This window comes from Kogia breviceps, chromosome 7 (assembly GCF_026419965.1).
Source record: "Kogia breviceps isolate mKogBre1 chromosome 7, mKogBre1 haplotype 1, whole genome shotgun sequence".
NCBI classification, from domain to species: domain Eukaryota; kingdom Metazoa; phylum Chordata; class Mammalia; order Artiodactyla; family Physeteridae; genus Kogia; species Kogia breviceps.
Genome location: NC_081316.1, coordinates 73,785,611 through 73,808,147, shown reverse-complemented (window position 1 = coordinate 73,808,147; position 22,537 = coordinate 73,785,611). Strand labels below are relative to the sequence as shown.

The 22,537-nt window shown below is 42.5% G+C and overlaps 2 protein-coding genes across 3 annotated transcripts in view; both read left to right on the top strand.

Annotated features, from left to right (window-relative positions):
* Positions 1–22,537, top strand: part of MICAL2 (microtubule associated monooxygenase, calponin and LIM domain containing 2) — a 441,027-nt gene that overhangs the window by 364,908 nt on the left and 53,582 nt on the right. The window lies entirely within an intron of this gene.
* PARVA (parvin alpha) overlaps positions 1–22,537 on the top strand; it is a 180,085-nt gene that overhangs the window by 126,957 nt on the left and 30,591 nt on the right. Inside the window, exons 6-10 of one of the 2 annotated variants that reach the window (XM_059067920.2) lie at positions 7,480–7,620; positions 15,170–15,285; positions 19,297–19,355; positions 20,974–20,993; positions 22,470–22,531. In XM_059067920.2, coding sequence (XP_058923903.1) covers positions 7,480–7,620; positions 15,170–15,285; positions 19,297–19,355; positions 20,974–20,993; positions 22,470–22,531 — 398 coding nt within the window. Of the gene's footprint in view, positions 1–7,479; positions 7,621–15,169; positions 15,286–19,296; positions 19,372–20,973; positions 20,994–22,469; positions 22,532–22,537 lie in introns of both variants that reach the window. The other variant, XR_010841415.1, reaches the window with a different exon arrangement.

The window sequence follows — 22,537 nt, the reverse complement described above, 5'->3', positions numbered from 1 at the left end:
GTTGAAGTTTAATTAGTTTGTATGTCAGCCCTTAAAAATGAGGAGAACAAACATTCTAAACATGTTTCAGAGAGTCAGTTCTATCAATCCTCGAACGAGTGGTGGAGAGTGGATTAGGTGAATCCAATACAGACAACATATTTCTCATTAGGGAATCCAGACTTGTTCTTTAAGATAAAAATATAAATTTAGACTAATAAAATGATTAGACTTTTTTTTGCCTTATAATATTAAGGGATTAAGTCATTGCATACAAGAAGCATTGATTTTTTTTCAATTTTTTTTTATACAGCAGGTTCTTATTAGTTATCTATTTTATACATGTTAGTGTATATATGTCAATCCCAATCTCCCAATTCATCACACCACCATCATCCCCACCCCCGCTTTCCCCCCTTGGTGTCCATACGTTTGTTTTCTACATCTGTGTCTCTATTTCTGCCTTGCAAACTGGTTCATCTGTACCATTTTTCTAGATTCCACATATATGCGTTAATAGACGATATTTGTTTTTCTCTTTCTGACTTACTTCACTCTGTATGACAGTCTCTAGGTGCATCCATGTCTCTACAAATGACGCAATTTTATTCCTTTTTATGGCTGAGTAATATTCCATTGTATATATGTACCACATCTTTTTTATCCATTTGTCTGTCGATGGGCATTTAGGTTGCTTTCATGACCTGGCTATTGTAAATAGTGCTGCAATGAACATTGGGGTGCATGTGTCTTTTTGAATTATGGTTTTCTCTGGGTATATGCCCAGTAGTGGGATTGCTGGATCATATGGTAATTCTATTCTTAGTTTTTTAAAGCACCTCCACATTGTTCTCCATAGTGGCTGTATCAGTTTACATTCCCACCAACAGTGCAAGAAGGTTCCCTTTTCTCCACACCCTCTCCAACATTTGTGTTTGTAGATTTTCTGATGATATCCATTCTAACCAGTGTGAGGTGATACTTCATTGTAGTTTTTTTTTTTTTTTTTTTTTTTTTTTTTTTGCGGTATGCGGGCCTCTCACTGTTGTGGTCTCTCCCGTTGCGGAGCACAGGCTCCAGACGTGCAGGCCCAGCGGCCATGGCTCACGGGCCCAGCCGCTCCGCGGCATGTGGGATCTTCCAAGACTGGGACACGAACCGGTGTCCCCTGCATCGGCAGGCGGACTCTCAACCACTGCGCCACCAGGGAAGCCCCATTGTAGTTTTGATTTGCATTTCTCTGATAATTAGTGATGTCGAGCAGCTTTTCATGTGCCTCTTGGCCATCTGTATGTCTTCTTGGAGAAATGTATACTTAGGTCTTCTGCCCATTTTTTGATTGGGTTGTTTGTTTTTTTAATATTGAGCTGCATGAGCTGTTTATGTATTTTGGAGATTAATCCTTTGTCCATTGATTCATTTGCAAACATTTTCTCCAATTCTGAGGGTTGTCTTTTCATCTTGTTTGTAGTTTCCTTTGCTGTGCAAAAGTTTTTAAGTTTCATTAGGCCCTATTTGTTTATTTTTGTTTTTATTTTCAAGACTCTAGGAGGTGGGTCAAAAAAGATCTTGCTGTGATTTATGTCAAAGAGCATTCTTCCTATGTTTTTCTCTAAGCGTTTTATAGTGTCCTATCTTACATTTAGGTGTTTAATCCATTTCGAGTTTATTTTTGTGTATGGTGTTAAGGAGTGTTCTAATTTCATTCTTTTACATGTAGCCATCCAGTTTTCCCAGCACCACTTATTGAAGAGACTTCTTTTCTCCATTGTATATCTTTGCCTCCTTTGTCATAGATTAGTTGACCGTAGATGCATGGGTTTATCTCTGGGCTTTCTATCCTGTTCCATTGATCTATATTTCTATTTTTGTGCCAGTACCATGTTGTCTTGATTACTATGGCTTTGTAGTATAGTCTGAAGTCAGGGAGCCCGATTCCTCCAGCTCCATTTTTTTCCCTCAAGACCGCTTTGGCTATTCAGGGTCTTTTGTGTCTCCATACAAATTTTAAGATATTTTTGTTCTAGTTCTGTAAAAAATGCCATTGGTAATTTGATAGGGATTGCATTGAATCTGTAGATTGCTTTGGGTAGTGTAGTTATTTACACAATATTGATTCTTCCAATCCAAGAACATGGTATATCTCTCCATCTGTTTGTGTTGTCTTTGATTTCTTTCATCAGTGTCTTATAGTTTTCTGAGTACAGGTCTTTTACCTCCTTAGGTAGCTTTATTCCTAGGTATTTTGTTCTTTTTGTTGCAGTGGTGAAAGGGATTGTTTCCTTAATTTCTCTTTCTGATATTTTGTTGTTAGTGTATAGGAATGCCAGAGATTTCTGTGCGTTAATTTTGTATCCTGCAACTTTACCAGATTCATTGATTAGCTCTAGTAGTTTTCTTGTGACTTCTTTAGGATTCTCTATGTATAGTGTCATGTCATCTGCAAACAGTGACAGTTTTACTTCTTCTTTTCCAATTTGTATTCCTTTTATTTCTTTTTCTTCTTTGACTGCCGTGGCTAGGACTTCTAAAACTATGTTGAATAATAGTGGCTAGAGTGGACATCCTTCTCTTGTTCCTGAAATTCTTTCAGTTTTTCACAGTTGAGTATGATATTTGCTGTGGGTTTGTCATATATGGGCTTTATTATGTTGAGGTAGGTTCCCTCTATGCCCACTTTCTGGAGAAAAGTGGGCATAGAGATGCAGAAAAAGCTTTTGCTTTTGAGATGATCATATGGTGGTTACTCTTCAACTTGTTCATATGGTGTATCACATTGATTGACTTGCATATATTGAAGAATCCTTTCATCCCTGGGATAAATCCCACTTGATCATGGTGTATGATCCTTTTAATGTGCTGTTGGATTCTGTTTGCTGGTGTTTTGTTGAGAATTCTTACATCTATATTCATCAGTGATATTGGTTGGTAATTTTCTTCTTTTGTAGTATCTTTGTCTGGTTTTGGTACCAGGGTGTTGGTGGCCTCAAAGAATGAGCTAGGGAGTGTTCCTTCCTCTGCAATTTTTTGGAAGAGTTTGAGAAGGATGGGTGTTAGCTCTTCTCTATATGTTTGATAGAATTCACCTGTGAAGCCACCTGGTCCTGGACTTTTGTTTGTTGGAAGATTTTTTTTTTTTTTTTTTTTTTTTTTTTTGTGGTACGCGGGCCTCTCACTGTTGTGGCCTCTCCTGTTGCAGAGCAGAGGCTCCGGACGCGCAGGCTCAGTGGCCATGGCTCACGGGCCCAGCCGCTCCGCGGCATGTGGGATCTTCCCAGACCGGGGCACGAACCCGTGTCCCCTGCATCGGCAGGCAGATTCTCAACCACTGCGCCACCAGGGAAGCCCTGTTGGAAGATTTTTAATCACAGTTTCAATTTCATTGCTTGTGATTGGTCTGTTCATATTTTCTGTGTCTTCCTGGTTCAGTCTTGGAAGGTTATACCTTTCTAAGAATTTGTCCATTTCTTCCAGGTTGTCCATTTTATTGGCATAGAGTTGCTTGTAGTAGTCTCTTAGGATGCTTTTTATTTCTGCAGTGTCCGTTGTAACTTCTCCGTTTTCATTTCCAATTTTATTGATTTGAGTCCTCTCCCTCTTTTTCTTGATGAGTCTGGCTAAAGGTTTATCAATTTTGTTTATCTTCTGTAAGAACCAGCTTGTAATTTTATTGCTCTTTGCTACTGTTTTCTTTGTTTCCATTTCAATAATTTCTGCTCTGATCTTTATGATTTCTTTCCTTCTACTTTGTGTTTTGTTTGTTCCTTTAGGTGTAAGGTTAGATTGTTTATTTGAAATTTTTCTTGTTTTTTGAGGTAGGATTGTATTGCTATAAACTTCCCTCTTAGAACTGCTTTTGCTACATCCCGTAGGTTTTGGATCATAGCGTTTTCATTGTCATCTGTCTCTAGGTATTTTTTTATTTCCTCTTCAATTTCTCCAGTGATCTCTTGGTTATTTGGTAACATATTGTTTAGCCTCCATGTGTTTGTGGTTTTTTACATTTTTTTCACTGTAATTTATTTCTAATCTCATAGTGTTGTGGTCGGAAAAGATGCTTGATATGATTTCAGTTTTCTTAAATTTACTGAGACTTGATTTGTGACCCAAGATGTCACCTATCCTTGAGAATGTTTCATGTGCACTTGAGAAGATAGTGTCATCTGTTGTTTTCAGATGGAATGTCCTATAAACATTAATTAAATCTCTCTGGTCTATTGTGTCATTTAAAGCTTGTGTTTCATTATTAATTTTCTGTCTGAGTGATCTGTCCATTGGTGTAAGTGAAGTGTTAAAGTCCCCCACTATTATTGTGGTACTGTCAATTTCCTCTTTTATGGCTGTTAGCATTTGCCTTGTGTATTGAGGTGCTCCTGTGTTGGGTGCATATATATTTATAATTGTTTTATCTTCTTCTTGGATTGATCCCTTGATCATTATGTAGTGTCCTTCCTTGTCTCTTGTAACATTCTTTATTTTAACGTCTATTTTATCTGATATGAGTATTGCTACTCCAGCTTTCTTTTGATTTCTATTTGCATGGAATATCTTTTTCCATATCCTCACTTTCAGCCCGTGTGCATCCCTAGGTCTGAAGTGGGTCTCTTATAGACAGCATATATATGGGTCCTGTTTTTGTATCCATTCAGCAAGCCTGTGTCATTTGGTTGGAGCATTTAATCCATTCACATTTAATGTAATGATTGATATGTATGTTCCTATTACCATTTTCTTAATTGTTTTGGGTGTTTGTAGGTCTTTTTCTTCTCTTGTGTTTCCCACTTAGAGAAGTTCCTTTAGCATTTGTTGTAGAGCTGGTTTGGTGGTGCTGAATTCTTTTAGCTTTTGCTTGTCTGTAAAGCTTTTGATTTCTCCTTCAAATCTGAATGAGATCCTTGCTGGGGAGAGTAATGTTGGTTGTGGGTTCTTCCCTTTCATCACGTTAAATATATCGTGCCTCTCCCTTCTGGTTTGTAGAGTTTCTGCTGAGAAATCAGCTGTTAACCTTATGGGAGCTCCCTTGTATGTTATTTGTCATTTTTCCCTTGTTTCTTTTAATAATTTGTCTTTAATTTTTGCCCATTTGATTACTATGTGTCTTGGTGTGTTTCTCCTTGGGTTTATCCTGCCTGGTTCTCTGCAATTCCCAGACTTGAGTGGCTATTTCCTTTTCCATGTTAGGGAAATTTTCGACTATAATCTCTTCAAATGTTTTCTGAGGTCCTTTTCTCCCTCTCTTCTCCTTCTGACACCCCTATAATGTGAATGTTGGTGCATTTAATGTTGTCCCAGAGGTCTCTTAAACTGTCCTCATTCCTTTTCCCTCTTTTTTCTTTATTCTTTTCCATGGCAGTGAATTCCACCATTCTGTCTTCCAAGTCACTTATCCATCCTTCTGCCTCCGTTATTCTGCTATTGATTCCTTCTAGTGTATTTTTCATTTCAGTTTTTGTATTGTTCATCTCTGTTTGTTTGTTCTTTAATTATTCTAGGTGTTTTTTCTTTAATTCTTCCAGGTCTTTATTAAACATTTCTTGCATCTTCTCGATCTTTGCCTCCGTTCTTTCTCCAAGGTCCTGGATCATCTTCACTATCATTATTCTAAATTCATTTTTTGAAAGGTTGCCTATCACCACTTCATTTAGTTGTTTTTATGGGGTTTTATCTTGTTCCTTCATCTGGTACATGGTCCTCTGCCTTTTCATTTTGTCTGTCTTTCTGTGAATGTGGTTTTTGTTCCACAGGCTGCAGGATTGTAATTCTTCTTGCTTCTGCTGTCTGCCCTCTGCTCATGAGGCTATCTAAGAGGCTTGTGCAAGTTTCCTGATGGAAGGGATTGGTGGTGGGTAGAGCTGAGTGTTGCTCTGGTGGGCAAAGCTCAGTAAAACTTTAATCTACTTTTCTGCTGATGGGTGGGACTGAGTTCCCTCCCTATTGTTTCTTTGGCCTGAGGCGACCCAGCACTGGAGCCTATAGGCTCTTCAGTGGGGCTAATGGCAGACCTCGGGCGGCCTAATGCCAAGTAGTACTTCCCAGAACTTCTGCTGCCAGTGTCCTTGTCCCCATGGTGAGCCACAGCCACCCCCTGCCTCTGCAGGAGACCCTCCAACACCTGCAGGTAGGTCTGGTTCAGTCTCCTATGGGGTCATTGCTCCTTCCCCCGGGTCCTGATGCACACACTACTTTGTGTGTGTCCTCCAAGAGTGGAGTCTCTGTTTCCTCCAGTCTTGTCAAAGTCCTGCAGTCAAATCCCACTAGCCTTCAAAGTCTGATTCTCTGGGAATGCCTCCTCCTGTTGCTGGACCCCCAGGTTGGGAAGCCTGGCGTGGGGCTCAGAACCTTCACTCCAGTGGGTGGACTTCTGTAGTATAATTGTTCTCCAGTTTGTGAGTCACCCACCCAGTGGTTATGGGATTTGATTTTATTGTGATTGCACCCCTCCTACCATCTCATTGTGGCTTCTCCTTTGTCTTTGGATGTGGGGTATATTTTTGGTGAGGTCCAGCGTCTTCCTGTCAATGATTGTTCAGCAGTTAGTTGTGATTCCAGTGCTCTCTCAAGAAGGAGTGAGTGCACGTCCTTCTTCTCTGCCATGTTGAACCAATCCAGAACCATTGATTTTGAAACATACCAGTATAAGTACCACTCAAAGAGGAAAAAGTACTTCATTTAAACTATTACCCAATGCTTTCTTATTGCTTAGAATTTTTATGTTCTACTTTTTGAAATTGCTCTTGTAGGCTCTTTTTTAATTTATTTTATTGAAGTATAGTTGATTTACAATGTTGTGTTAATTTCTGCTGTACAGCATCTTGTAGGCTTTTTGAGACATGGAAGTGACCACACTATGAAGAGCTATGACCAAGTTCGCACACATGGAAGCAGTGATAACTCTTATACCTTCCACCTGGCTGTTGGTAGTTGTAGGATGCCATCAATTTTAAGACACAGCCTGATTTCAGGGATGTTAAAATGTAAAAGTTGTGTACATTAGAATTAGTGAAATAGGGCACATCAAATTAGTTACCTTCCGGGTGGGTTTAAAAGGAAAGAAGGTTCTTAAGACATAAGTATGATTCAACAGGACACATATTGTACTACAGGAGTGTTCAGAACAACCTGGATAAGGACTTGACCACTGCCCAGGCAAGCACGAAGGCTTTCCAGTCAGGGCACAGGAATGTCTTTAGAGAAGAAGGCAGAGGTGAAAAGAAGAGGGAAAACCTCAGAATGAGGAAAAAGAGCTCAAATATGACAAGCTGGGTTAAATGCCCTTCTACTATGATCCTGGGATCTTATAATTTAGGGATTCAAGACACAATCACAAGGTTTTCACAATACATACTGGCACCACCAGTGCCACCACAAGACAAGGAGGGGAGAACAGCATCCCTCACATACTATGTGCTCAGTATGGTGAGTGAGTGAATGTGTGAGTGCATGGGTTAGGTCTGTCTCTGGCAAAGGTAACAGCTGTTCTCTTTTCCCTTGTCACCCTAGAGAAACTTGAGAGTGAGAAGCTGAACGTCGCTGAGGTCACCCAGTCAGAGATTGCCCAGAAGCAAAAGCTTCAGACTGTCCTGGAGAAGATCAATGAAACCCTGAAACTTCCTCCCAGGAGCATCAAGTGGAATGTAGACAGTGAGTTTTGCAAAGGAAGATGGGACTGTTACATGACACCTGTTGTTCCTACCATGGAGTTTCCCCAGGAAACTGCATCATAAGCTGGGAGGCCCCGGATGGGTGCAAACTCATTTATCCCTGAGCGAGATATGCCTTTCCTTAGAAAGGAAGCTCATCATCCACATCCAAGGAAAGCTGAGAAAAATAGCAAAATGTTCAAAATCTAGTGTGCCTTTTCTGTAAAAGGCTCTCTGTAGGAGCCTCATGTGAGATTGGTGGGGAAGGAAGCTCCTATTCATTGAGCTACTTCTGAGTCTCAGCACAACCTTTTGAAAAAGCTCCTGCCTCCAGCTTGTTGAAACTCTGGGAAGTGGAGATGCCTAGTTCAGGCAGCCGAGAAGCAGGGAGCAAGGACTTGGGTCTGTTCCAGTGCCCACGCCCTTCCTCTCACCCCCTTACTGCCCAGAGGGAACAAAGATATGGCTAAGAGCATAGGCAATGGAATAGGATTTTAAAATTCAGGTTTTCGTGCTAGTATAGTGCAAGGATCTCAGAAAGTATAAACTGTTCATTCTTTTGCTGCCTCAAGGGCCTGGCTAATATGGACTTAATTGAGTCCATATCAGAGTCAACATGAAATCAGCAGATTTGGGCGAATCCAGTAGCAACAACCTGTTTCCCATTGGGAGCCCAAAGTTGTTTTGTTCCTTGTAATAGATAAAAATATGAATTTAGATTAATAAAACGACTCAGATTGTGTTTCCTGCCTTTAAGTATTAAGGGGTTGAGTATTATATCTTATTGCATCTGATGTATACAGCTTAAAATGGACATCTTCCCCCCACCCGAAAAAAAAACCACCTTTCAAACTTGGGAAAGAAAAGGGAATCTTAAGCTTTCCAAGCTAGAGACCCAGCAGCTGCCAATGGCAATCTCTTCAGCAGGTTCCTAACAGCCACCATCGGAGGCGAGTCGCCAAGCACCTCCTTCAGCACAATGACACCTTTGCTTACACAGTGTGAAAAGCTGCCTCTAGCAGCACGCTGGAAACAGGGCTTCAGAGGAGACATCTGAGGGCGGGAGGAGGGGAGGCCACAGCTCTGGGCCCTAGATTTTGCCCCGTGTCCCAGGAATGCTAATAGTGTTCAGCAGGGGAGGGAAAAGGGGGCTGATCACTAGTTTGGGCAATGTATCTGCATTCTGGAAGTCCATAATAGTAATAAGCATTAAAGTCCTCTGACGGTGACCTCTGCTTAGTTTTATTTGATCCTATTTTCCACTCCCTTGAGCATGGACCATCTCTATATACCACTCCGAAACAAAACCCCTTTTATCTTTCTTTTTTTTAAATTGAAGTATAGTTGATTTACCATCTAATGTTCTGTTAATTTCTGCTGTACAGCAAAGTGGTTCAGTTATACATATATACACATTCTTTTAAAAATTCTTTTCCATTATGGTTTATCACAGGATATTGAATATAGTTCCCTGTGCTATACAGTAAGATCTTGTTGTTTCAGAACACCTTTTCATTTATCATGGAACCCAATCTGGGAAATAGGAAGAACGGAATTGTTTTGTTTTGTTTGTTTTTAGACAACAGAAATTTATTTGCTTACAGTCCTGGAAGCCACAAGTCTGAGATGAAGGTGTTGGTAGGTTGGTTCCTTCTGAGAGCTGCAAGGGAAGGATCTGTTACAGGCCTCCTCCTTAGCTCTCAGAGGGCTAATTTCTTGCTGTATTTCTTCACATCATCTTCCTTCCATGCATGTATCTGTGTCCACATTTTCCCTTTTTTATAAGGATACTTGTCATGTTGGATTAGGGGCTCACCCTACTCCAATATGACCTCATCTTAACTAATCACGTCTGCAGTGATTTTACAGATAAGGTCACATTCAGAGGGACTGGAGGTTAGGACTTCAACATATGAATTTGAGTCTGGGGGTCGCATATCAACCTATAACATCTGATTGGTCTCCCACTTACCTCTCCAGCCACACATATACTTAATGCTTTCTCAGCCTCTCTTTGTCATCCATGGCCTCATTTAAATGGGCCACAGTATTCCCACCTTTCTAGAACCATTTCTGGAAGATATTTCCTTGATCTGAAACATTCCTCATCCCATCTTCCCCACCCCCAAACCATTTATTTTGCCTGCCTTAAGAATGGAGGGGTTTTTTTGGTTTTTTTTGTTTTTGCGGTACGCGGGTCTCTCACTGTTGTGGCCTCTCCCGTTGCGGAGCACAGGTTCCAGACGCGCAGGCTCAGCGGCCATGGCTCACGAGCCCAGCCGCTCCGCGGCATGTGGGATCCTCCCGGACCGGGGCACGAACCCGTGTCCCCTGCATCGGCAGGCGGACTCTCAACCACTGCGCCACCAGGGAAGCCCGAGAATGGAGTTTTTTAAAGCCACATCAGAGCCATTGTCTTCAGTGGCTTTGAATGATTTGTTTTGGGTTTGCATTCACTTTCATTTCTTATGGGGAAATGTGTAGGAGTAAAATAATCACCTGTATTACCACTCTCATCTGGCTGTTTTCGTTTTTTTGGCATTACCGTCCACATCAATGCATATTTTTTCATATTTTTACTTGATGAAGGTATATACAAACTCACTTTGTCTTAAAGTTACATCATACACATCTTCTATATTCTCATGTGGTCTTTGTAGTTTTAATTTTTGATAGCTGCTCTATTTCCTGGGGTAAGATATTCCATAGTTAACTTAAACCCTATGCTGACATCGATCCTTTTATGATGTTTTTCAGCTTATTGCTAATACCAGACAGGGCCGAGTTAAATGTTATGTTGTGACTCTTTTTGCTTCTCTTGAATTACTCTCGTCAGATAGATTTTTAGAACTGAGAGGAATTCCTAGGTCAGAGGGAATAATTTTCTCAGTGGCCAGCTCCCCGCGATGTCTCAGGGCTTCAGACAGCAGTGGTTTCTGTGATAAGGAATGCAGCAGGCGCAACTCCCGGGCAGGCTCCGACCGACACCTCCTCTCTCGGTTATCTTCCCTGGCTGTTTCTGGGGACATCGTGTCATCTTTCCACTCAGGAAAAGGGTGGCAGAGACAGCTGCTGCTGAGTTTCCAAGGTCCTTGATCCAGGGTTTTAGGAAGTTCTTCCATTTCTATTTTTTTTTAATTAGCAACAATAATTTTCATTATTGAACACTTAGAAAATACAGATCAATTAAAAGAGATTTAAATAACATCTAACGTATTTATGGTGCTTGTATGCCTTGTACTAATCTAAACATTTTACATATTTTGATCATTGCAATCTTCATTCAACCATCTGAGGTAAGAACTTTACCGTCCCCATTTTACAGATGGGAAAGTCAAGGCATAGAGAGGTTAAGAAACAGTGAGTGTAAGCTTCCTGAGGGCAAGGATTTTTGTCTCTTTACTGCTGTATCCCTAAAACTTGGAAAAGTGACTGGCAATATTAAGCATAATACTATTTGCTAAAGAAGTGTCATTGTCCAAGGTCACACGGGGTTGGGGGTAGGGGGGAGTGGTGGAGCCAGGAATGAGACCCAGAGAGTCTGGCTGCAGAGTACTAAGCCCACACATACTGCCCTCATGCGCTGCCTATCAGATGCAGGCATTGTCAACCTTATGGTGTGCTCCTTCAGGTAGCGTATGTGTAAGAAATAAATATATCAATAAATGAATAAAATGTGTGTACGTACTTATATACAAAATATATTTTCTTATTTTTATGAAGATGGTATCAACCTGTATATATTATTTAGAAGATGTATAGCGTTACAGATCATCCTTCCATATGTCACTTTTAATATTCTATGACATAGATTAGGTATATCATAATTTACTTAACTAATAAAAGATTTTAAGATTTTTTTCCCATTTTTTCACTAATATCAACACAGCTTGATGAGTTCTTTCTGCTCATAGACATAATTACTTCTTAAGGATGAATGCCTAGGAGTGGTATTTGAATACCTAGGTATATGAATACCTAGGAGTGGTAGTTTAGGGCCAAAGAATATGTACATTTTAAGGTCCTATCACATATTGTCAAATTGCCTCCCCCAAAATTGTACCACTTTCTGTTTCCACCACAATTCAAGTTTGAAGGACTGCTTCTAACTCAACAGCTCCTTTGAAATGGTCTCCCAGCACTGGAGTGACCCTCTTGGCACAGTGGCTGCGGGGCCCAGTTTATACAGCGGAGTCTTGGCTTCTTTTCAACCATGTTTTCATCCTGACTGGAGTGCAGGAGCACACAGGCCCGGGTTCTGCCTGGCATCAGGGAGAAGTCTCCCAGGAGATGGTGCTGAGAGATGGCAATGATGAGAGTGCCCAGATATGCAAAGGTAGTTAGAAGTTTTCTTAATTGAAAAGATAACATGTCTTTATTCGAAAGAAACATTTGAAATGGGAAAAAAAAAAATCTTTCAACTATAGCATAACTTTTTTTTTTTTTTTAACTTTCCAAGTCTTGGCCACAAGTACATGTTTGTGTGTGTGTATGTGTGTGAGCGCACATATTTGTGTATGTATGTGCATGTGTATGTATATTTATATGTATATATGTATATATATATATAATACACAAACGTGTATTTATATATGCATAAATCCATGAATGTATATATTTACATTATTTCTAGTTCTCTTTAACATTATATTATTAATATTTATAGCTACACTGTCTTAATGATTTTCAGTGCATGCAAACTATTTCATTATGTAAATGTACCATAATTTATTAAAACAGTGACTATTAAACCATGCTTCGCCCAACCTAGGGATTTGCAAGGAAAAACTCAGGCATCATTGAGGAGAAGAAAAGCAGCTGTGGGCGGGCTGTAGTTAGGACAAAGGGACCAGAGCAGTTGCACTGTTTTTTATCAGGTTTGTCTAATGGTTTTTAGAACAAAGGGTTTCTCTGCTTAATTTTTAAAAATTTGAAAACCACTGGTCAACCATCGTCTTTCATTTGAATATATGTGTTTCAGATATTTTTTAATGATAATATATTACACAATAATTAACATCTTTTTTTTCTTTTCCATTATGGTTTATTACAGGATATCAAATATAGTTCCCTGTGCTATACAGTAGGACTTTGTTGTTTATCCATTCTATATATAATAATTTGCATATGCTAATCCCAAACTCCCAATCCATCCTTCCCCCTTGGCAACCACAAGTCTGTTCTCTAAGTCTGTGAGTCTGTTTCGTAGATAAGTTCATTTGTGTCATATTTTAGATACCACATATAAGTAATATCATATGGTATTGGTCTTTCTCTTTCTGACTTCACTTAGTATGACAATCTCTAGGTCCAGCCATGTTGCTGCAAATGGCATTATTTCATTCTTGTTTATGGATGAGTAGTATTCCAGTGTGTGTGTGTGTGTGTGTGTGTGCACACACACACACACACACACACTATAGCTTCTTTATGCATTCATCTATTGATACGCATTTAGGTTGCTTCTATGTCTTAACTATTGTAAATAGTGCTGCTATGAGTATAGGGGTGCATGTATCTTTTCAAATTATAGTTTTATCCGGATATATGCCCAGGAATGGGATTGCAGGATCATATGGGAACTCCATATTTAGGTTTTTGAGAAACCTCCATGCAGTTCTCCATAGTGATGGCACCAATTTACTTTCCCACCAACGGTGTAGGAGGGTTCCCTTTTCTCTACACCCTCTCCAGCATTTATTAATTAACATCTTTTTATACATAGCATGTATGTCTGTGAGAGAGAGATAGAGAAAGAAACTGTGTAATTATTTCTCTTGAAAAAATACACAGGAGAACAGAGCACTCATTGAAAGAGTCTGACATCTGTATGGTGCCTACAACATAGCTCCACTTTGGTTACGAAGACAATCAAGGTAACATACAATGTCACCAGTGTGTGAGAACAACCTTTCTGACCACTGCTTTTCCAGCATTATGTTTTGTCATTAAAGGGGAGAGGTAGCAAATATTCTTACAACCCTCAGTGACGGGACTGATGCAGTGGCAGTTCTGACCAGAAGAGCAAACCCGGTTTTTGCCTCTGTCCATCATGTCAGTGGGTCGGTCCATGCCAGGTGCCTTTTTTGAGGCTATAACTGTGGGTGACACTTAGATGACAAAGCCCAAAAGCCCAGAAGTAAAAACTTCTTCTGTAAGGCTACGAGTTAGGAGCAGCTCATCTGCTCTCTGATGGTGGTATTGAGCTGCTGTTCATAGTCAGTGGAAAACCTTCTTTGAAGCAGCAGTGATAACAGGAAACTCTAGTGAGTTCCCAAGGATTGTCTGGATCATTTCCATTTCTTGGTGATTTCTCAAAGCTTCTGTTAGAGTGGATTCATTGATCCCAGGGCAGACAGAATGACACCCTAATAATGGGCCCAATTCATGCTAACTACACAAAATGGACAATTTTTTGCTCTTTCCTTAAATGCCCCCTGTAATGAGAGCCATAACGCTGGTAGGACTATGAAGGCAGGTAAAGTATCTGGGGACTCTTCCCTTTTATGAAAGAAAGGGGAGAAAGTTGACATGGTTTAATTGCCTAGATGCCAGGTACTTTCTCAAAAGTGATAATAGAAAATATCAATCATTCCTAGGCATTGCTATGCACTAAGAGCTTTGCCAACATTATGTCTGGAAATTCTTACTAGCCCTATTTCTGCATGGGTACTGTTATCCCCGTGTGAGGTTGAGCAGACTGAGGCTCAGGGACCTTAAGTGGCCTACCTAAGGTCACATACTCAGTAAATACGTGGTGGAGTTGTCAAGTCAGAACTCAAGCTCCCGTCAACCAACACTGTGTGTGCCTGTTACATCACAGTCTTTTTCTCCTCTCATCTGCTGAGAAAACTACAGCTCAGTAGTTGCCCAGCCTTCTCCAGCATAAACGACCTAGCATCCGGCACACAGCTCAGCTATAGAAGCCACCTGGGTCATGAACATCCCCTCCCAGCTATTGCCCAGAGGGCATTGCCTGCACTGACTATATATGGCACTCAGGAGAGCAACAAAGTCCTTTAGATGTGTCTCTCATGCCTTCCTCCAGGTGTCTTAAAGCCCTGAACAAAGGAAGGGATCCACTGTCCTGACTCGGTGTCCATTGATTGAGGGCCTGCTTTGTGTAGAGCCTTGGGACAAGGGTAGTGGTGATAACCTACAGAGTTCACAGTCAGATGGGAAGGGAGAGGGGGTTCAGCAGACATGCTTATGGTTATCAGCATAGAGTGAACAAGAACATGGGGGTGGCAGAGGGCTGACCTGAACTTAGAATTCAGCTGTTGTCAGGGTCCCGATGGGAACCTTGGATTAGAGTGGAGAAGCACTACTTTGCCATCCAGCAATAACATCTAAGAAGCAGATCCATGGGACCTGGCTGAGAACCGAGGGGTCCCAGGGTGAGGCCCGTGATGACCAAGAGTGTCCCCTGACCCATAGGGGTGGGATGAAAGGGGCATTGGGTGTGGTACTGCTATACTCTGGATATCTCCTTATATCTGCCCAGAACCTAGAAGAAGATTCTCTAATTTATAAATCATCTTTTATTTCAGCTGTCCACGCCAAGAGCCTGGTAGCCATCTTGCATCTGCTGGTTGCTCTGTCCCAGTATTTCCGGGCACCAATCCGACTCCCAGATCATGTTTCCATCCAAGTGGTTGTGGTCCAGGTAAGTTAGAAACCACTAAAAGCATCTGCACCCTTAAAGGGGTGCAGGGGCTAAGCTCCTGTGAGAGCTAAGGCACACTGGGTAGCTTGCTAGAAGGAATGCTGAATGAATGCTGAGTGTGTCTGGGTGTGCCATATGCTGGGAGGCATGTGAGTGAGCTTTCTGATGCATGTGGGCTTATCCCTGATATGTGTGCAAAGGGTGGAAGAGCGTATGCTTCTGTCTGGGACAGGCTTGTGTGGGACGTGTGCCTGGGGTTTACATGCTTTCCTCGGGAGGGTGCCTGTGTAATGTATATTTGAGGGTGTGTGGTGTATATATTTGTGAGGTCTGGGTAGTAGGATCGGGAGGCTGTATCCGTGTGTGTGTGTGTGTGTGTGTGTGTGTGTGTGTGTGTGTGTGTGTGTTGCCAGCCAGGGAGAATCTTTTTTTTTTTTTTTTAAATAATGCAGCCTCATGCTCCAGTGTCTACAGTATGGAACCCCAGAAGTGGGATCATGGGGTCATAGGCCTATGGATTTTAAATGTTAGTAGAGTTGTCGATTGTTTGGGCTGCCTTATTGATTGATTGATTGATTGATTGATTGATTGCTGCACTGGGTCTTCATTGCTGTGCATGGGCTTTCTCTAGTTGCGGCGAGCGAGGGCTACTCTTCATTGCAGTGCATGGGCTTCTCATTGCAGTGGCTTCTCTTTCTGCGGAGCACAGGCTCTAGAGTGCAGGCTCAGTAGTTGTGGTGCACGGGCTTAGTTGCTCCGTGGCATGTGGGATCTTCCCGGACCAGGGCTCGAACCCATGTCCCCTGCATTGGCAGGCGGATTCTTAACCACTGCACCACCAGGGAAGCCCGAGAATCATTTTTTGGTTAAACAAACAATGCACAGTTATTGAGAAGAGGCAAGTATCTGTGCATGTGTACGTGTGTGTATTTGAGAGAGACCCTGACAGGCTGTGCCTGTGTTGAGGGCACTGCCGATTTTCACCTGCCCATAGAAGCACAGCCGGTATCTCAAGTCATTTTTTCCAGATTGTTGGATGGAATTTCCATTCACACATGGCTGTGTGATTTCCACATTGAGGAGATGCTCTCTCCCTGTGACTATCTCATTCTGCTCCTAACCCCATTAGATACTCAAATTCAATTTCATTTTCCAACTTTATGCCCGTGAGCAAAAGGTCATCATTTTGTTGGCTTCTGTTCTTTCCCAAATAAACATGCTACAAGGGAGAACGTCCCTTATGAGCAGCTCCCTGGCTGTCCAAGGTTATCCAGGCTTCTGTCTGGCAACTCTGCCACCCCTTGGTGAGGAAGAGCCTGGAGGGCAGGTAGGCTTTGCCTGAGAGCCGAGGCCAGGCCAGCTTCCAGCACAGAAGGTCTTTGGGCTGAGCTTTCAAGGATCAGAAGTGAATGGGGGAGGGGAGGAGGACATGGGGGTGCTGCTCAGCCATGCCCTAATGAAAAAGTATTTCTTCCAGCGCCTTCTGGGTACTTAACTTGCTAAACGTCAAGGGGGTATAATAGGAAGATGACACCTTGGCCCTGCCTGCCCAGAGACAGGACTATACATAAGCAGCAGAGAGGGCTATCAGAATCCCCTTGTCAATGCAAACACGTGTGGTTCTGACACTAAGTGCAGCTGACTGAAAGAGACTAATTGGCTTCATTTATTGGGCTGTCAACCGTGTCAAGCATGGTGCTAAGCATTTTCTGAGTATGTGGCCAGCCCAGAGCATCCTGGTACATGCATCTTCCTAGTGAATCCAGGCCATCTCTATTGTGTCATTTTGTGGGTGTGTGTCATTTTTTAACAATCAATAAAGTGTGAATCCATTTCATTATATTTTTTAAAACTATGATTCAGGATTTGCAAGGGTTGGGGGGGAAACAGTGGTCACTGCAAGCCCATGTCTCATGCCTTATTTTGAGCTCAATTATAGGCCATCAGAAGGCTGTTGCTGGTTTAATTTCTTCTGCAGGCAGTTTTGTTAGTGTGAGGGAGAAAGGAGGAGGCATTACATAAAATGGCATCAAGGTATGTCAGGGTTTATGGGGTATTTTGCGTTATCAAGTTAAACAGGCACAGAAGCAGGACTCAGAATTGGCTGTAAGACACTGACTGAACTACAGAGAGAGTTCTTTAGGGAACAGTGGATCGAAGTGAATCGGGACGCTGTGTGAGGTGTCACTGAACCCAGATTTCTTTTCCATTCTGTGTACCAGCATTTAATTCTGCATGTAGTTGAAGATGAGGTTTGATGTCTGTGAACAGCCTTGCAAGACAAGGACACAGATTCCATTAGCCCTGTGTGAAAATTTTACGTATGTTGAAGCTGAATTTGGAAAAAGTCCTGGTTTATCCACACTAGATCTCTTTAAAATGGTATTTTAATGTTTTTCTTCCATTTTTGCTTTGATAGTTCATTCTTCTTAATCTAATCCAGATACACTCGTGGCCTTTATCCAGCTCTACCTTTCCTTCTGTAAAAGTATTTTGCAAGGACGCTAGTTTCTGTGGCTATTGGGAATGTAAAGAAAAGGTTGTGGAAGTTCGGGCAGGAGGGTCGAGAAGGCAGATTTCAGCTGAAACACTAATGCTTGGAGGATCCCTCTTGACACATCTCAGTCTTTGTGGAAGATGGATTTGCTCTGACAGCCTCTTGCCCTGCCCAGACTGCCTTCCAAGTGTCTGGTAACTGATTGTGTAGGAACCTGATAAATGCATCTCCCTCCTCACCCCCATCAGAAGGTCTTCCTGAACGCCAGCACTCCTTCATCGGTTCCCACGCCCACACAGTGAGGTTTAAACTCCAAACCAGTACTCAATTGACCAAGGGCAGCCACTGTCCCTCCAAACGGCCTCCTGAACACACCTGTGCTCTCCTACTCTGCCTTTTTGCTCTGGCCGTTCCTCCCACTGAAAAGGTCTCTCCTCTGTGTCCAGCCAAATCCTAGCTGTCCTTTAAGTTCCAGCTCAAGAACCCCTCCCCCTGGAAGGTTTCCCTGACCCTCTCAGTTGAAAGTACTTGTTCCTGTCCTGCACTCAGCACTTCCTCTCTGCAAGGGGCCACCATGTAATAAATTATCCATGACACATTTGAGAGGGAAAGGGGATCCTACTCTAATAATTGAGCTAGGACCTGAGGCATAAACCAGGAGGACTGTCTGGGGAAAACTGTTCTTGCATACCTGTTCATCTACCCCATTTTACTCTAAGTTCCTCAAGGTCCAAACCTATGTCATATGTTCCACAGTGTTTGCTAAGTCCAACACAGTGGCTTGTACATAGAAGGCACTGATTAATGAAACAGAGAAGAAAGAGAATGAATTGATGGGAAGGGATAGACAGATGATGGATGGATGCATGGGTGGATGGATGGGCAGATGGTTGGATGGGCGGATGGATGGGTGGATGGATGGACGGATGGTTGGCATTTTGGGTGGGTGGGTGGGTGGGTGGGTGGATGGACCTCCAAAGTGCCTACGCTTTTCTCAGAGAGTAAGCTAGTCACCCAAGGACTGTACTACTTACTTAAAAGCTCCTCTAGTTAAACATTTTTTGAAAACTCTCCCTCTGAATTCTCCAAGTTGACCTCAGTTCTTCCACCCCAGCCGCCCCAGTTAAATGTGTTTCTCCGCTTCCCTCCATGGCCCCAGCTGGAGGGCAGACACACCCTGGCCCTCATTTCCATTTGGTTTACTGTGGATTTCTCCAGGAGGCAAACAGTGTACTTCCAGCAGAATGTCTTCCAGTAAAGAAAGAAAAGACTCACCATCCAAGAAACAGCCGACTTGTTTGGAATAAACACTAATTGCACTTAAGTATGAATGGTACAGTCCAGTCCCAGGAAATCAGGAGCCTCATTTCACTTCTAGCAGTATCTCGTCTCTGGATTCATTTCTTAAAGGCCAGTAACTTTCTAAGTATCAGGAATGCTAATCAGTTTTTTGTATTTTTCTAATGCATATTTTTCTCTCTTCCTCCCAACCCTCTCCCCACCCCCATTTTCAGAAACGAGAAGGAATCCTCCAGTCTCGGCAAATCCAAGAGGAAATAACTGGTAACACAGAGTATGTCAACAGCATTGTTGCCAGCGATTCTGTAATGGAACACAGATGTTTCTCCGAAATTCATCCATTTGCTGATATTTAGTTTTCATTTATTGGGATTGCAAGAGGGATTAGACTTCAGCCAATGATTATAGTTTAGCCTTTTCCGTGCATTCAAAACATGGCTCTCAATGCTTAAGGTACAAACTTGGGTGGGGAAGTGGGGAGGGGGAATTAACCGTGATTGAAAAATTCTAATTTTGTGGCACTCCAGGAAAGAGTGTGCCCGAAAAAGCCAACCAGCATGAAATCATCATGCCATAAACATGGGGTTGAATTTAAATTGTTAACCTTCAAAAGGACATTTTTCTTCCTTTTCTGAATCTGATTTATATGGTCACATGCCATGACCCAGAAAGCCCCTCTCTACCTTAGGGTGGTGGATTGTTTGGGGTTTTTTTGTTTTTGTTTTTTTTTCATTTACATTAAGAAATTGGAATATCAGAACATGTAAGAGTTTTGTCATGGGAAAGAGAAGTTTTGTTCTCAAGCAGAAAGAGCAGGACGGTCGGTGTGCGTAGGTCTGAGATCCCTGGGCAGGCCTGAGCCCTGGCCGCACGCAAAACCGGGCAAAATTTGTTTGTATCATCTCCTGCTCCCCCAACTCTCCTCTATATTCCTTTGAACAAGAAGAGCAAGTGGAAAGAGCAGGGGCACATGAAGCAATGATTACACCTCCTAAAACCCCACACCCCAAAGGTGGAGGAGGAAACTGTCCTTGGTCTACCTGGCTTGAACTCCAAGTTCATCATTCTTCCCAGTACACTACCCGCAAGTCATTGCTTAATAGGTGACAGATGTAGAGTTGGAATAAACGAACATAATAAGAACCAACAACGTATTGAGATAAAAATGTATTGAGTATTTAGTATATAGCAGAAATTATGCTAAAATCTTTCTATATATTAAATCATTTAATGCTCACAACATCTGATTGAGTTGTTTACCATATTATCCTCATTTTAAGGATAAGTGACCTGGAGAACAGAGAGGTTTGGTAGCTTGCCCAAAGTCACACAGCAAGCAAACGGCTTTGTAAGATTTAAAACTAAGTATCTGACCCTAATGCTTATGCTCTTAATACTTTGCTTCTTCACTGCTATGAGTATGGTTCCAGTTCCTGCCCTCTTTGAGAAAACCTCTTCTAGGTCAATGGCAGGTGCAGCTTGGGTGGGTATCACAGGATGGACAGGAGAGAGCCCAACCTGACCTCCCCAAGCTGATGCCCTCAGCAACTTGGGCAGTGAAATGCCACATTGGGATGGTACCTGAGCTCTGCTCCTAAAACGTGGTTGGGAATCCTGAATCTCTGAGTCCAATATTCTTTCTCAACTATAAGCAATAATGTGAGTTTATTTAAGGCAAGAAATAGTCCTTTATGCATCACTTATACCAGGCTTTATGCAAACACCAGTAAATCTATAAAGCAGAGGGGGAAAATAGGTGGTAATGTGGTAAAGACCACCCATAGTTGGAGACTTAGTGCAGAATAAAATGCCAAGGAAGGAAGCTTTGGGGGATCTGCCACCAAGGGTGAGGAGAGAAGAGTCACACTGTTTTCTTTCTCCTTTTCCCACAGGGCTCTTTCTGGAAGGCATGGTGAGTTGTATAAGAGTGTCCTCTGTTGCTGCTGACTGCCAATGGGGTCTAGTTAATTCTCTAGCAGCTGGGAAGAACAGGCACTCAGCTTGCTTCCTGCATGTGTGTCTGTGCCAACCTGGTGACAGGGCCGGTTGGTAGGGAGGGTCAGCGCACTGGTGGGAAGAGGAAAAGTAACTACAGCTGCAGTCCTCTTGCAAGTAACCAGACCATTGACCCTGCTGGGCTTCTGGATGGGTCCTGGGCACTTGCAGGGAAGTCTTGCTCTAAGCATATTATGGAAGTAAAGCAAGAGGTGTACGTATGTGCTCGGGACTGTCCCCTCTGCCCACTCTGTCCAGCCCTTCAAGAAGGTGCCTTTTACCTCATCACACCTCCTACCTCTCTGGTTTCCCAGAACTTTGGGTGTGTTTATAAGGTCTGTGAATGTCCAAGATCACAATCACCATTCTGGCCATCTCAGATTTACTCATCAAGAGTAGGAGAGGCAGCCCAGGACCACAAACCCTCCCAGCCCCGGTTCCCCTTGGAGATTTCTCATTCCCAGTCACAGATCCCTCCACTATTTCACCTCTCAGATCAGAGGACCAGGGGGGCTATAGCAAGGAAAATCCCTGCAGAGGCATGGCTTCGCTATTTTCTATGATTCTGTATTTACTGTGGATAATATATTGAAATATTCCGATCATTCTAATAATAACTCAGATCAGTAGATACTTCAGAGTTTACAGTACATGTACTTTCTTGTCTTTCATCCTCATAACCCACCTAGGGGAGGTTCATGTTCAGTGGGCCTTTTTTCTATTATTATTTTTGGCCACCTCTTGGCATGCGGGATGCTAGTTCCCTGACCAGGAATCGGACCTGTGCCCTCTGCAGTGGAAGCGTGGGGTCTTAACCACTGGCCCGCCAGGGAAGTACCCAGTGGGCATTGTATGGAAGAGGAAAGTGAGGCTAAAAGGATTGAAGTGACTGGATCCCTCAAGAGGGGGAGCTCCCCTTCTGTCCTGGCGCTCTGTAGCTCCCAATCCGCTTATCTGCCCTCTGCCAGGAAGCATGTCTTGGGCATGTTGGTTTTGAAAATTAGGGAGTGATTTGATATTTGGATATTTCTGCTTCCGAAAAGCTTCAGAAACACTTTAGAATCATGACTAAATCATGATATCAAAGAATACAAATAGTAAAGAGAAATGACCGGTTCCAAGTCAGACTGCGTGCCAGAGCTCCTCAAGCCCAGCTCAAAGAGGGCTGATGTAGAGGGTGGATACACACACACTTACATAGACATACACAGAGAGAAAAAGGCCCCTAAGATAAGAATCAACCCCAAATCTCTGCCCAAACCCAGTTTCCCAGCAGTCTCATACCCCAGAGAATTCCCACCTGGAGCTGACCATGTGGCCTGTAGAGGCTCATGGCTGGGACCTGGGGTGGCATCAGCTCTGGGCCCTACTTTACATTTTCCTCTTTTTTCAGAACGTGATGCCTTTGACACCTTGTTTGACCACGCACCAGACAAACTGAACGTGGTGAAAAAGGTGGGA